Raw genomic sequence first — 14,842 nt, 5'->3', positions numbered from 1 at the left:
GGAATTATTTAATAGCATTTACACGAGTGTACATGGACAAAGTTTAGGCATCGAAAGCCCAAGTTTTTCCAAAATTCAAACAATATTTGACTGCATGCTCTTTAAATTTTGGAAATTTTGCATGTAAAACCAAATAGTACTGATGACTTGTTTTGTCCATTTGGAGGAAAAAAAAGTAATATTTTGCACTTTGAACCAAAGAAAACATATTCTAAGTAACTTCAAAGGTAAAAACACCATAAACTTTACAATGTATTAATTTTTCACAACGCACTATTTAACAACACAAAGATGTTTCACTTTCACATATATAACAAAGTCCTGACTTATATGTCTTTCATAAGAATGGTGTCAATATAAGAAAAGGCTATAAACATGTAGCTACTGGCACATTTCTCATTAGGTACACTATGAAAGAAATAATATCAGAGTTCTGATGGATCATGGTATTTTCTACTATCTTCTGAGATATCTGATAGATTGATGAAGACCCCTTCCATGGTCTGCCATTTAGCTTGTACTCCTGGTCATGCTAACCCTACAACCTCATTCTCTCCATGGATAGGCAACCATACTGTTACCCAATTACACCAAGGTACACATCTGTGTCAACATGTCAAATCATGATGTTCTGGTGATGGCCCCATTCTTCACCATCACAGATGACCATCCATTCATCCTAGAATCTCATTCACCTTCTTCCCTATAAGCAGCCATCTCTGTTTGTCTGACAGAGGTGACAAAAAGAGGTGTGAATGCAGATTCTTCCTTGTTGGTAGGTGCTCCAGGCAAATGGTTTGTTCACAAGCAACGAGTTCCCCACATTTGCATGATTTCTTTGCTATGCCCTTCATAAACCATTTTGAGTTGCAGTCTTCTTGCTGTGGTGTCCCTGTAACCAATTGCTGCCCTGAACCAGAACCATATTTCACATAATGGGAGTGAAGAAGAACCTTGTAATATGCATTGTACAGTTTATAAATAATAATAATAAAAATACACATATATACAGGGGTCCCTATCTTACAAGAGTCTGACCTATGAACATCCACACTTAGAAGCAATCTTAAAGAAACAATACTTAATTCTTAGTCCGACATAAAATCAATTACTCGTATGAACTGACGAAGTGCACCTTTATTTATCGTTGCTAATATGATGTTTGACTAACTTTATTTACTGTAGAATACAATATTTAGTACATTATTACAGTCACATTTAGGTATTTCCTCTAATTTTATGCATTTCTTTACATCTTCCAAATTATGAACATTGATTTATGATCAGGATTCAAGAACCACCCCGTTTGGGACCCAGGGAGCCCTTTTCCAGGCCTACAAAGGAATACCACACTGAACTCACTTCCACTGCATGCATGTAAGTGAAGTAGTCTACACTTATGTTTTAACTAACTTCTTTGGCTTCCAACTTATGCTGGGTTAGTACCCAATGAAAGCTGTGGCTGATGTTTTGGCTCCACAAGATCAAGCAAATACATGGGCTTAAATTGGCAAGTAAAGGTTAAGAGGCAAGTAAAGCTTATATACCAGGTACAATGCATTTTTCCACATGTAAACTTTTTCTGGTGACATTTTTTCACAAAGGTATTACTACATAATATAAAATGATTATAGTACAACACTAAGATACTTTGAGCACTATTTTTGAAAAAGCACATTTATATAATCTACATATGTATATTTCAACAATAATGATAAAAAACTATTTTATTTATTTGTAATAGGATGTAGCATATGTATATCCAACAAATAAAATTATCTTTACGGAAAGGTCTGATGGATTTCAAAATGGACTCTATGACTCCTGTTTTCTTTGTAGGGTTGATGATCATGAATGTAAGACAAGTTCTTAATAATTATGGTAGTTGCTCTGTACAGTAATTACTCTCAAATTTAAAAATGAATGAGATACATTTTAAGTCTGAAAATAGTATATTTTACTCTGTGTACTTGTTTCATGCATATTTTGAAATATATGTAAGGAATGCAGGACTACTACTGTGAGGCAAGATTCTCAAACATATATCAAAATCCTTCACCTGTTGTGTCATATTGTCTAACAAAAGTGTAAAGATAGTTTTATGTTGGGTGCACATGTGCAAAATATGTCCACAACCAAAGTTACACAACTGTAATTTAAAATGAACAACAATCAACCAATGATATTCTTCAATAAATGTATTTATTTACATGTCATGACAATATATTTCAAGCAGATCAAAGAATGCGAGAAAAGACTTAGATAAGCTAAACGTAGTCATGGTCATTTTATCATGAAGACTAATGACCAATCACAAGTCATTTACTTTATTGTTTGTTCAACAGTAGCATTTCTGAAAATATGCCAACAAATGACACCTAAAATTAGTTAACAATGTTTTATTGCTTGTCTCTTTGTTTTGATTATGGAAGAGTTGTTCACAAGTAATAAACAGGCCACATACCTGTATATTATGAGTAAAGGAACATAATTATCAAATCAAAGTATTCAGAAAAAACAAAACTTATAGGTTTTAATATATAAAATTATACAATAGTGAGGAAAAGACCAATCAAGATCTAACAATACCAATAGTACGAAAGCATTATATGTACATTTATTAGCATGTAATTGCTAAATTATTTTATTTCAATTTATCAAAACTTAACCCATGGCAGTGCACTCATTAAATGACCCACCTATGTTAAGATTCTGAAGTTTACAAGGTACAGTAATTTTAAGATTAAAGTTTTACATCAATTAAAGCAACAAAATATTACTGCACATAAGTTTTTCCTCAGGTCCTTTACCATGGATGTATCAACTTTCACTTAAACACTGTATATCACATCAAGCTGCACTGGCTTGCTGATGGAGCTGCTATCATAATTAATACCATGTGATAGTATTTTCTAGGTAGAGATATTTCTTTTATTGGAATATAACCCTTTGGCTTATTATTCTGTTGATGTATGTTTATCAAACAGAACCTCTTTCAACTAGACAGTCATAACAATGCAACTCGGTACAGTAAGTTACAAAAAAGTTTACTACATCTTGGCAAATTAAACAATAACCGTAGAATATCTGCTAAGGAGGAATCACCTGATAAAACTCCTTATGGAGTAAATTGGCACTTCTTTCTCAACACAATTAATCAAAACCCACAGCAACCAACATTAGTATACATTCAAGATCCTCATCTATTGCACCAATCCAGCCCCTAATCATAATGGACTTCTGACTCATTCCAATGATATCCTTTCTTACAGTAAAGACACAAACATACTCAATAGCCATTACCCAAAAATCAGCCACATATCAACCTTACACCTAAACAAGAGAGTCAAGAAAAAAAATCTATTCAGAAATATTCACCCATTTCCACTAATACAAGTAATGCAATTACAACCTTAAAGTTCTCTTACAATAGACCTTAAAAATGGATCAAACTTTTGCATAAAACACTTTTCCTAGTTACAATCCAAGCACTTACAGATACCTTTAACCACTCCTGGTTAGAGAACAAAATTCCTGGAAACATCTGGAAAATTACAAACATAATACCAGTCCTAAAACCCTCCAAAACTTCCAGAAGTCCTCCCTCCTCATACTGTTCTGTATAATATCTAGTCTTTAGTATCCGAACTCCATGAAAAACTGATCCACAACAGAATCAGGCAAAATATTTCACTCTTGCCTGCAAAGCATGGCTTGAGACCCAACCACTTCACTACTATATGACACACCTTGCATGACAAATCCTAGATGATTTCAGCTAATCACAGCCTCCATTCTGCACAATACTGGTGGCAATAAACATCAACAAAGCATTTGACGCTATCCCTGACACAAAAGATACTAGACATCACCCTCCACAACAATGACAAAAAGTGGTTGGCCAGTTTCATGGCTGGCTACCATGTCAGAGTCACTTACAATGGCTTCACCTCTAAAATTCTTTAAACTCTACATTAGGGGACCCCAAGAAGATTTTCTTTTTCCAACTCTCCTCAGTCTCTTCCTGCACGACCTCTCATTACATCCTTTACACCTCAACACAAACATCCTCTCACATACAGACAACCTCATGGTTACATCACAACATCCTGCTACCACAGTAGCAATGTCAAATATCCAGCACTCCATTACACAACTGGGCCACTGGGTCATCCAAAAGAGAATGTCTGCATCTCCACAGAAGTTTTCAATCACTCTTTTGAACATAGAGGCACAAATCTAGCTCCGGTCACATTGTAGGGACAATTTTTCTCACTGAGCAAAACATACCATTCAAAGCGTCACAGACTTCATACACATGAAATTCACTGCCCACATAAAAAACATCAGCACAAAAGCAACACACAAACTAAATGCTCTCAGAACACAAACTGGCACCAGGTTTGTACAAGAAAATAAATTATATGCTTCAACATCCTAAACAAACACTTTAACTGCTCCACCTCTGTGGTGTAGCACTTAACGTTCCTGACTGTGAAACATTCATGGACTACCCAGGGTCAACTGCATAGGTTCAAATTTCAGTAGTGGCAGAAAGTCTACATTCAAACCAGCTGTTCATCCAAACCATGGGATTGGTTGATATAACTGGTACTTGGCTCAGACTAGGGTATATATATATATATATATATATATATATATATATATATATATATATATATATATATATATTTTTTTTTTTTTTATACTTTGTCGCTGTCTCCCGCGTTTGCAAGGTAGTGCAAGGAAACAGACGAAAGAAATGGCCCAACCCCCCCCCATACACATGTATATACATACGTCCACACACGCAAATATACATACCTACACAGCTTTCCATGGTTTACCCCACGCTTCACATGCCTTGATTCAATCCACTGACAGCACGTCAACCCCGGTATACCACATCGCTCCAATTCACTCTATTCCTTGCCCTCCTTTCACCCTCCTGCATGTTCAGGCCCCGATCACACAAAATCTTTTTCACTCCATCTTTCCACCTCCAATTTGGTCTCCCTCTTCTCCTTGCTCCCTCCACCTCCGACACATATATCCTCTTGGTCAATCTTTCCTCACTCATCCTCTCCATGTGCCCAAACCACTTCAAAACACCCTCTTCTGCTCTCTCAACCACGCTCTTTTTATTTCCACACATCTCTCTTACCCTTACGTTACTCACTCGATCAAACCACCTCACACCACACATTGTCCTCAAACATCTCATTTCCAGCACATCCATCCTCCTGTGCACAACTCTATCCATAGCCCACGCCTCGCAACCATACAACATTGTTGGAACCACTATTCCTTCAAACATTCCCATTTTTGCTTTCCGAGATAATGTTCTCGACTTCCACACATTCTTCAAGGCTCCCAGAACTTTCACCTCCTCCACCCTATGATTCACTTCCGCTTCCATGGTTCCATCCTCTGCCAAATCCACTCTCAGATATCTAAAACACTTAACTTCCTCCAGTTTTTCTCCATTCAAACTTACCTCCCAATTGATTTGTCCCCCAACCCTACTGTACCGAATAACCTTGCTCTTATTCACATTTACTCTCAGCTTTCTTCTTTCACACACTTTACCAAACTCAGTCACCAGCTTCTGCAGTTTCTCACACGAATCGGCCACCAGCGCTGTATCATCAGCGAACAGCAACTGACTCACTTCCTAAGCTCTCTCATCCACAACAGACTGCATACTTGCCCCTCTTTCCAAAACTCTTGCATTCACCTCCTTAACAACCCCATCCATAAACAAATTAAACAACCATAGAGACATCACACACCACTGCCGCAAACCTACATTCACTGAGAAACAATCACTTTCCTCTCTTCCTACACTTACACATGCCTTACATCCTCGATAAAAACTTTTCACTGCTTCTAACAACTTGCCTCCCACACCATATATTCTTAATACCTTCCACTGAGCATCTTTATCCCCAATCTGATACTCTGTACATGCCTTCACCCTCTCAATCAATACCCTTCCATATAATTTCCCAGGAATACTCAACAAACTTATACCTCTGTAATTTGAGCACTCACTTTAATCCCCTTTGCCTTTGTACAATGGCACTATGCAACCATTCCGCCAATCCTCAGGCACCTCACCATGAGTCATGCATACATTAAATAACCTTCCTAACCAGTCAACAATACAGTCACCCCCTTTTTTAATAAATTCCACTGCAATACCATCCAAACCCGCTGCCTTGCCGGCTTTCATCTTCTGCAAAGCTTTTATTACCTCTTCTCTGTTTACTAAATCATTTTCCCTAACCTTCTCACTTTGCACACCACCTCTACCAAAACACCCTATATCTCCCACTGTATCATCAAACACATTCAACAAACCTTCAAAATACTCACTCCATCTCCTTCTCACATCACCACTACTTGTTATCACCTCCCAATTAGCCCCCTTCACTGAAGTTCCCATTTGTTCCCTTGTCTTACGCACTTTATTTACCTCCTTCCAAAACATCTTTTTATTCTCCCTAAAATTTAATGATACTCTCTCACCCCAACTCTCATTTGCCCTCTTTTTCACCTCTTACACCTTTCTCTTGACCTCCTGTCTCTTTCTTTCATACATCTCCCACTCATTTGCATTATTTCCCTGCAAAAATGGTCGAAATGCCTCTCTCTTCTCTTTCACTAATAATCTTCCTTCTTCATCCCACCACTCACTATCCTTTCTAATCTGCCCACCACCCACGCTTCTCAAGCCACAAGCATCTTTTGTGCAAGCCATCACTGCTTCCCTAAATACATCCCATTCATCCCCCACTCCCCTTACGTCCTTTGTTCTCACCTTTTTCCGTTCTGTACTCAGTCTCTCCTGGTACTTCCTCACACAAGTCTCCTTCCCAAGCTCACTTACTCCCACCACTCTTTTCACCCCAACATTCTCTCTTCTTTTCTGAAAACCTCTACAAATCTTCACCTTCACCTCCACAAGATAATGATCAGACATCCCTCCAGTTGCACCGCTCAGCGCATTAACATCCAAAAGTCTCTCTTTCGCACGCCTATCAATTAAGACGTAATCCAATAATGCTCTCTGGCCATCTCTCCTACTTACATACATATACTTATGTATATCTCTCTTTTTAAACCAGGTATACCCAATCACCAGTCCTTTTTCAGCACATAAATCTACCATTTCCCTTTACAACACTGAACACCCCATGTACTCCAATTATTCCCTCAACTGCCATAATTCCCACCTTTGCATTCAAATCACCCATCACTATGACCTGGTCTCGTGCATCAAAACTACTAACACACTCACTCAGCTGCTCCCAAAACACTTGCCTCTCATGATCTTTCTTCTCATGCCCAGGTGCATATGCACCAATAATCACCCATCTCTCTCCATCCACTTTCAGTTTTACCAATATCAATCTAGAGTTTACTTTCTTACACTGTCATATACTCCCACCACTCCTGTTTCAGGAGTAGTGCTACTCCATCCCTTGCTCTTGTCCTCTCACTAACCCCTGACTTTACTCCCAAGACACCAAACCACTCTTCCCCCTTACCCTTGAGCTTCGTTTCACTCAGAGCCAAAACATCCAGGTTCCTTTCCTCAAACCTACTACCTATCTCTCCTTTTTTCTCATCTTGGTTACATCCACACACATCTAGACACCCCAATTACTATTATTATTATTATTACTATTTTGCTTTGTCGCAAAAGGAGAAGTGGGAGACCAAATTGGAGGTGGAAGGATGGAGTGAAAAAGATTTTTGAGCGATCAGGCTTGAACATACAGAAGGGTGAAAGGCGTGCATTGGAATGAAGAGTGAATTGGAACGATGTGGTATACCGGGGTCGACGTGCTGTCAATTGATTGAACCAGGGCATGTGAAGCATCTGGGGTAAACCATGAAAAGTTGTGTGTGGCCTGGATGTGGAAAGGGAGCTGTGGTTTCGGTGCATTATATATGACAGCTAGAGACTGAGTGCGAATGAATGTGGCCTTTGTTGTCTTTTTCTAGCGCTACCTTGCGTGCGTGCGGAGGGAAGGAGTGTCATTTCATGTGTGGCAGGGTGGCGATGGGAATGAATAAAGGCAGCAAGCACGAATTATGTACATGTGTATATATGTATATGTCTGTGTATGTATATATATATGGATACGTATATGATATGTTGAATTGTATAGGTATGTATATGTGCGTGTGTGGACGTGTATGTATATACATGTGTATGTGGGTGGGTTGGGTCATTCTTTCGTCTGTTTCCTTGCGCTACCTCGCTAACACGGGAGACAGCGACAAAGTATAATAAAACAAAATATAAATAAATGTGTATATGAGTGGATGAGTCATTTTTCGTCTTTTTCCTGGCACTACCTTGCTGATGTTGGAAATAGTGATCAAGTATAATAATGAAATACAACAGAAATGACCATCAGACTTTATTTGATTTTTAACAGCTTTACCTTCTTTCTTCTGTATTTTGTATCTCTTGAATCCCCTCCACTAAATGGAATTTTTGACTCCCCTCATTATCTGTGTGTGTGTGTGTGTGTGTGTGTGTGTATGTGTGGTGAATAGTAGTACAGGTACACCACCAATTTTCCGGCACTCTTGGTTCCAAAGCCTTGCTGGATTAACCATTTTGCCAGACCAACCATGGTCCTGTAATAATAATTCATCAATACACCTCTAACCTACTAATTATACATCTCCCATGTGTCTAAAGTATACCATGAACTGCTAGTCACTATAGTCACGCTCATGTTGTAATTTAAGTTCTTTATGGAACAACTTAGCCTGGTCCATTATCATGCCACCTGACAAGTCCACTCTATCACTCTGACGCTGTCGAAACTATTCCATCATCACTCAATCGTGCTCAGTGCTCTTACCATCTTTCATAGTTTTTCTAATCATCATTTGCTTCTTGGACTTGCTGTCTGCATAGAATTTCAATATTTTCTCCCTTTGCTTCTTTATATCATAAACAGTTGATGAATCAATACTGTAGATGTTACACAGCTTACACACCGAAACACCATGGTCCATTTTTTTCAACAGTTCTACTTCATCTTGGATCGATATGGACTGCCGTTTATGTTTGACACCATGACTGACACTCTCATATGTCTTAGAAACCATAGCTAGGGTTAAATTTAAGCAAAATAAGCTAAGGATCTCACAGAAATGCGGTATCACCACCAACAAGTGCAGTATAAATAATGTAAATAAGTGTGCCCTACACACAATGCCATTTGTGGCGGTCTGGTGGCCGCGGTAATTTCAAGTTCCCCCACATAATTCTGTCCAAATTAAAGGAGGTGCTGAACCATCAGTTGCTGGAAATTTGGTGGTGTACCTGCATCTGAATGAGAATGCTGCACACTGGGTGAAGGGAAAGTGAGTTATATCATTCAAACACACAGTAACAAAAAAAAATTTCAGCACATATAATTTTGAAAAACTACTGCTAGAAAAAAACAAAACGAGGTCAATAATTGATGGACATGCATGTAATTGGTATTAGCAGTCTTGATAATCATTCATCAAAACCTCATAAGTTTCTAGATTAAGTTTTATGGTCATCAAAGAACATACATGATGACTATAAACAAGTTTTTCAACCCTTTCAGACATTACTACATGTGGCATATGATTCAGTAGAGTCATAACTGTGTGTGCTGTACATTCTGAACATTTCCACCCACAACTAAAAGGACCAAATTTTTCTTTACTTACAAGAGGCATGCATAAAATGCCACATTATCTTCAACTCTAAACAGCTCACAGAAATATCTACGAGGCTAAATTACCAATAGCAAACCATGGTAAAAGGACATTACATGCTTTCCCTTGTGGGTCCCTTTCCCCATTATGGAGTATAAATAAAGTATATTTTATAGGGTTCATGTGATAAGAACAACTAACTCATATTCTGAAGATATTTAACAACTATCTGAAGTAATTTTGAATTGTTTAATTTCAAAAGAAACCTCATATCTTCAAGCAAAGCACAAGAAAACAAAAGTGAGGATTGATGCTAGGAGTAACTGGCTTTAAGTGGCGGTAATATACCAAGATTTAAATGTCTAATTGTTGGACCAAGGTTTACTGTCTAAGGCGTGCTGCTTTGAAGGGATCTTGATGTGTAAATGGCTCTTAATTCTTTAAACATTCCAAAATGTGCTGAAATTTATAAGGCTAGAGAAGAGAACAACTTCAATGGAAAGGTAACATCCAGTAGACACTTAAGTCTCTTGAATTTCTAATTATCTTCTATGCATACAATATTTTCTAATCCTGAGTAAGTGGTATCCTTTTTACAAAGATGCTGTTACTCTTGATCTCATTGCACAGAAGGCTCTAAATACATCAAAGCTAGGATGACACATTCTTATATGATTAAAACTCAGAAGCTGCCATAAATAAACACCAAATCAGTACAAAAATTGGGGTCTGCATTAGCTAATATCTTACTTGTTCTCTGGATAGGAAACAATTTCTTAATAGTTATATCAATGTGAACTTCACAAAATAAACTAAATATTGCATGAACTGACTACCAAGCTCCATCTCTTTATAAGTCTAGTTACACAAAAGCTTCATTAGCCTTGAATGATGAATACTCTGCTATTGACTGATGTGAATTGCTTCCATTACATTTTCAAGAAATCATTATAAACCGCATTAGGGGTTTGTAAGGACCGAAATTCCATTCACTCATTTCAAGATAGAGTCGGAAAGGAGAAAAAAATGTGGGAAATATTCTTGGACATGCAAATACACAAACAACTCTACCTACTGTATAGAGTGACAGGTCCTAGCTAACCAACCAAAATAAGATATCGCATTCTGACTATCTAGTTCAAACCTAAGAGGCTTATTAAGTACTGTTAGTGCTGTCAGGCATTGTAAATTAACTCTGGGATTTATATCCATCTAGCTAACAAGTCTTAGATGGTATTCACAGCTTTTTCGCGATACTTAGGAGAAATCCTAGTTTCTACATGTGGCCACATTCACAACCACCCCTCCTGTATCTTATAATTCTATAGTTAATTTTCATTAACCATACAGTTACATATCTTAGTATGTCTTCCATGTAAATTTACTGAATAATTTAATAACAATAAAAATAAAATGTGATTTGTAAAAAAAATCCCTAATTCATATGAAAAGACCTTAACATTTAATTAAAAAAGTCAATACCTTTACTATAAATGATATCTATATTGCACAATCTTTTTCAATCACCTTCCCTAAGTACAGTACTAATTTGTTAAGTTTGCTATGTGCCCACAATTATTATTCAGAGCATTAACAATAGGTCAACACTCAGTTTCTGTGATAGTGTCTTTTGGCCTAGCCTCTGTTTCACTAATAACAGGTACTTGAAGTGTTGCCATACTTGGCTGTGGGTCTCTGGAGTGTGAGGCAAATTCATTGGAGGTCTCAAGAGCAGCTGAGACCTCAGGCTGTACAAACAGTGGTGATCGTGGACGTGGAGAAGACCTTGGTGTAAGCCATCCCCCAAATGGTGGTATAGCACCTGAGGAAGCCCAGTGAATGTGTACATCCCCACGTAAGGAAGACCGACGAGTGTTTGGGCTGCCTGGCTGGGAAGAAGTTAGCCGGATACCTTTGCCACATAGTGGAGATGAATGAAGAGTTGGAGAGACGGTTTGTGATGAAGTTAATTGAATAGACCCAGGTACAGACAATAGTTCAGATGGGTTGTTATCAATACTGGTTGTGCTATGTCGTTTTCGCAGAAGTGCTACTACTTTCGAATCTCTTCGGGTACTTACTGAATCTTTTCGAGCACTTAATGGGGTTGCCCCATCCTCAGTGTCAGACATATCTGTTTTCACAGAGCAAAGATCCTCTAGAGAAACAGCTAAATTTTCTGAATCTCTATGCATTCTTCGCTGGATCAAGCCTTCCATCAGCTGATAATCAGCCTCTTCTGCATCACGCAGAGGGTTAGAACTGATCGTGATAGATATACCAGCAGATTCAGGGCAGTGGTGTCGCTGTAATTTTGGGACAACACCACTAGGATAATGCAAGTGAGGAGAAGAGGGTGGAGATAACCTAGACATACAAACAGTTTCTAGCTCATCTGCCAAACTTGTGTATTCACTAGTAAAAGTGAAAATTGGTGGAGGCGATGATGGAGGAATCACTTGAATTCTAGGCCGGCTTGATGAGGTAGACAGGCTCCTTTCATATTTAGGTGGTGAGTAAAGTGCAGCAGTTTCATCAGGAGCTGACAAGGATCTGACATATCTGATATGCATTTCTTCTTCTGCACTTAACTTATTAACCCCTGTGTCCCCATCTCCTGAATCAGAATCATCACCATTATCTAAATCCCTGAAGCACACTCTAGAGGGGCTTAGAGCCTTTGCAACATCATCATTTTTCTTGGTAGATTTACGAATGCTACTTTTCCTTCCCCCAGAAAGCTTACGTTCTCGGGATGCACGACCTAAAGAACTTCCAGATTCTGAGTCTAATCTAGGCTTTGAATGATGGTTATTTGCTTTAGGTTTCCTGGCATTTACAGTATTCATGCAGTCCAATTTAAAGCCTTCAACTGTACCAGCTGGACTTGATGACTTCACAATTTCTTCAAAACTTATTACATTATGTGCAGATTTATTATGCTTATGACCTACTTCATGTTCTGCATCAGTGGTGTCACTCATTTCCTTATCACTTGCATCTGCCTCATGGGCATGTCTGCGGTGCATTCGCTGCTCAGTTTCTTCTAAGAGCTGATGAAGACTAGTCTGAGAAACAGATCGTGATGTACCTCCATCAGACCTTGGGGTACCAGAGCCTGAACAAGGGGAACTTGATCTTCTTTGTCCAACATGACTAAGCATGAATCGGTGAACAACAGCATAACTACATTTAATCTGATCTACGGTCTCTTCTAATCGCTTTACATGAAAATCAAGGTTATTAACTGATGTCATTGCTGCAATAAATTTTCCATGCATATCCTCGATTCTTTGCATCAGTCCCTCAGTTCGTTCAGCCATGACACGTACACGCTCCTGTAATGAAAAAATGTCAATAAAAAATAAGTGCACAAACACCGTCTCAGATAACCTGAAAAAATCTCATCACTTCATTTCCAAAAAAGATCATAATTGCCTCAAATCAAAAGGAAACAGACATAAATATATCAAATAAATGAAGTATAATGATAAATAATGTGAAAAAAATGAGTAAACGCTTATTCAATCATTCAAGAAGTGAATATTTTCAAGTTGTGCAGGAAACTCAAATATAATTGAATTAATATAAAACTCAAATACTTGCTACCAGGGTAATGATGACTTACAGTGACTCAGCAAGAATCTACATACATCCTATTTTGTTATTAATGTGAAACAGCCAACCTGAGGAAGCAATGTTATCCACATGAAACAAGGTAGAATAATTCTTTCATATATGTTTCACATTTCCCACACTAGCAAGGTAGCGAGGAAACATGAAGAAATGGCCTCATTTGCTCACATCCACTATCTAGCCATATAATGCACCATAATAAGAGCCCTCTATCCAAAACCAGGCCCAACAAACTTTCCTGTGGTTTCCCCAGACTGCTTCATATGCCCTGGTTCAACTCACTGACAGCCTATCATATCTTTTTTGTATACCACACTGCTCCAATTTGCTCTATCCACTGCATGTCTCACACTCTCCTGCATAGTTAAGTCCCAACCTTCATAGCATCTTTTACTCCATCCTTACACCTACTTGGTTTCCCACTTTTCCTTGTTCCCTCCACTTCTGACATGTATTCCTCTTAGTCAACCTTTCCTCACCAATCCTCTCCATATGTCCAACCTATTTGAGCACACACTCTTCAACTCTCAAATACATACCACAGTGACTACCACACCTCTCTCTTACCCAGCCAATTCTTATTCAATTAACCCTCCTCATGTGACATATAGTCCTCAGACATTTCATTTCCAACACATCCACCTTCTTTACATTTACGTCTAAGGTCAATGCCTTACATCCATTCACAACCAACTTTTTTTTTTTTTTTTTTTTTGCTTTGTCGCTGTCTCCCGCATTTACGAGGTAGCGCAAGGAAACAGACGAAAGAAATGGCCCAACCCACCCCCATACACATGTATATAGATACGTCCACACACGCAAATATACATACCTACACAGCTTTCCATGGTTTACCCCAGACGCTTCACATGCCCTGATTCAATCCACTGACAGCACGTCAACCCCGGTATACCACATCGCTCCAATTCACTCTATTCCTTGCCCTCCTTTCACCCTCCTGCATGTTCAGGCCACGATCACACAAAATCTTTTTCACTCCATCCTTCCACCTCCAATTTGGTCTCCCTCTTCTCCTCGTTCCCTCCACCTCCAACACATATATCCTCTTGGTCAATCTTTCCTCATTCATTCTCTCCATGTGCCCAAACCATTTCAAAACACCCTCTTCTGCTCTCTCAACCACGCTCTTTTTATTTCCACACATCTCTCTTACCCATACGTTACTTACTCGATCAAACCACCTCACACCACACATTGTCCTCAAACATCTCATTTCCAGCACATCCATCCTCCTGTGCACAACTCTATCCATAGCCCACGCCTCGCAACCATACAACATTGTTGGAACCACTATTCCTTCAAACATACCCATTTTTGCTTTCCGAGACAATGTTCTCGACTTCCACACATTCTTCAAGGCTCCCAGAATTTTCGCCCCCTCCCCCACCCTATGATCCACTTCTGCTTCCATGGTTCCATCCGCTGCCAGATCCACTCCCAGATATCTAAAACACTTCACTTC

At 38.7% G+C, this 14,842-nt stretch overlaps 1 protein-coding gene and 1 pseudogene across 5 annotated transcripts in view; both read right to left on the bottom strand.

Moving 5' to 3' along the window:
• Positions 1-290: 290 nt before the first annotated feature.
• LOC139747708 (stromal cell-derived factor 2-like protein 1 pseudogene) lies at positions 291-1,140 on the bottom strand (annotated as a pseudogene).
• Positions 1,141-8,418: 7,278 nt separating this feature from the next.
• The window catches only part of Trpm (transient receptor potential cation channel, subfamily M), a 246,533-nt gene continuing 240,109 nt past the window's right edge, over positions 8,419-14,842 (bottom strand). For 4 of the 5 annotated variants that reach the window (XM_071660310.1, XM_071660312.1, XM_071660314.1 and 1 more), the window contains one exon: positions 11,192-13,061. In XM_071660310.1, coding sequence (XP_071516411.1) covers positions 11,325-13,061 — 1,737 coding nt within the window. In that variant the 3' untranslated portion in view covers positions 11,192-11,324. Of the gene's footprint in view, positions 13,062-14,842 lie in introns of all 5 variants that reach the window. The other variant, XM_071660313.1, reaches the window with a different exon arrangement.

Source organism: Panulirus ornatus, chromosome 69, assembly GCF_036320965.1.
Source record: "Panulirus ornatus isolate Po-2019 chromosome 69, ASM3632096v1, whole genome shotgun sequence".
In the NCBI taxonomy this organism is placed as follows: Eukaryota; Metazoa; Arthropoda; class Malacostraca; order Decapoda; family Palinuridae; genus Panulirus; species Panulirus ornatus.
The sequence above is the reverse complement of the archived record's forward strand: the minus strand, read 5'-3'. Positions and strand labels throughout refer to the sequence as shown.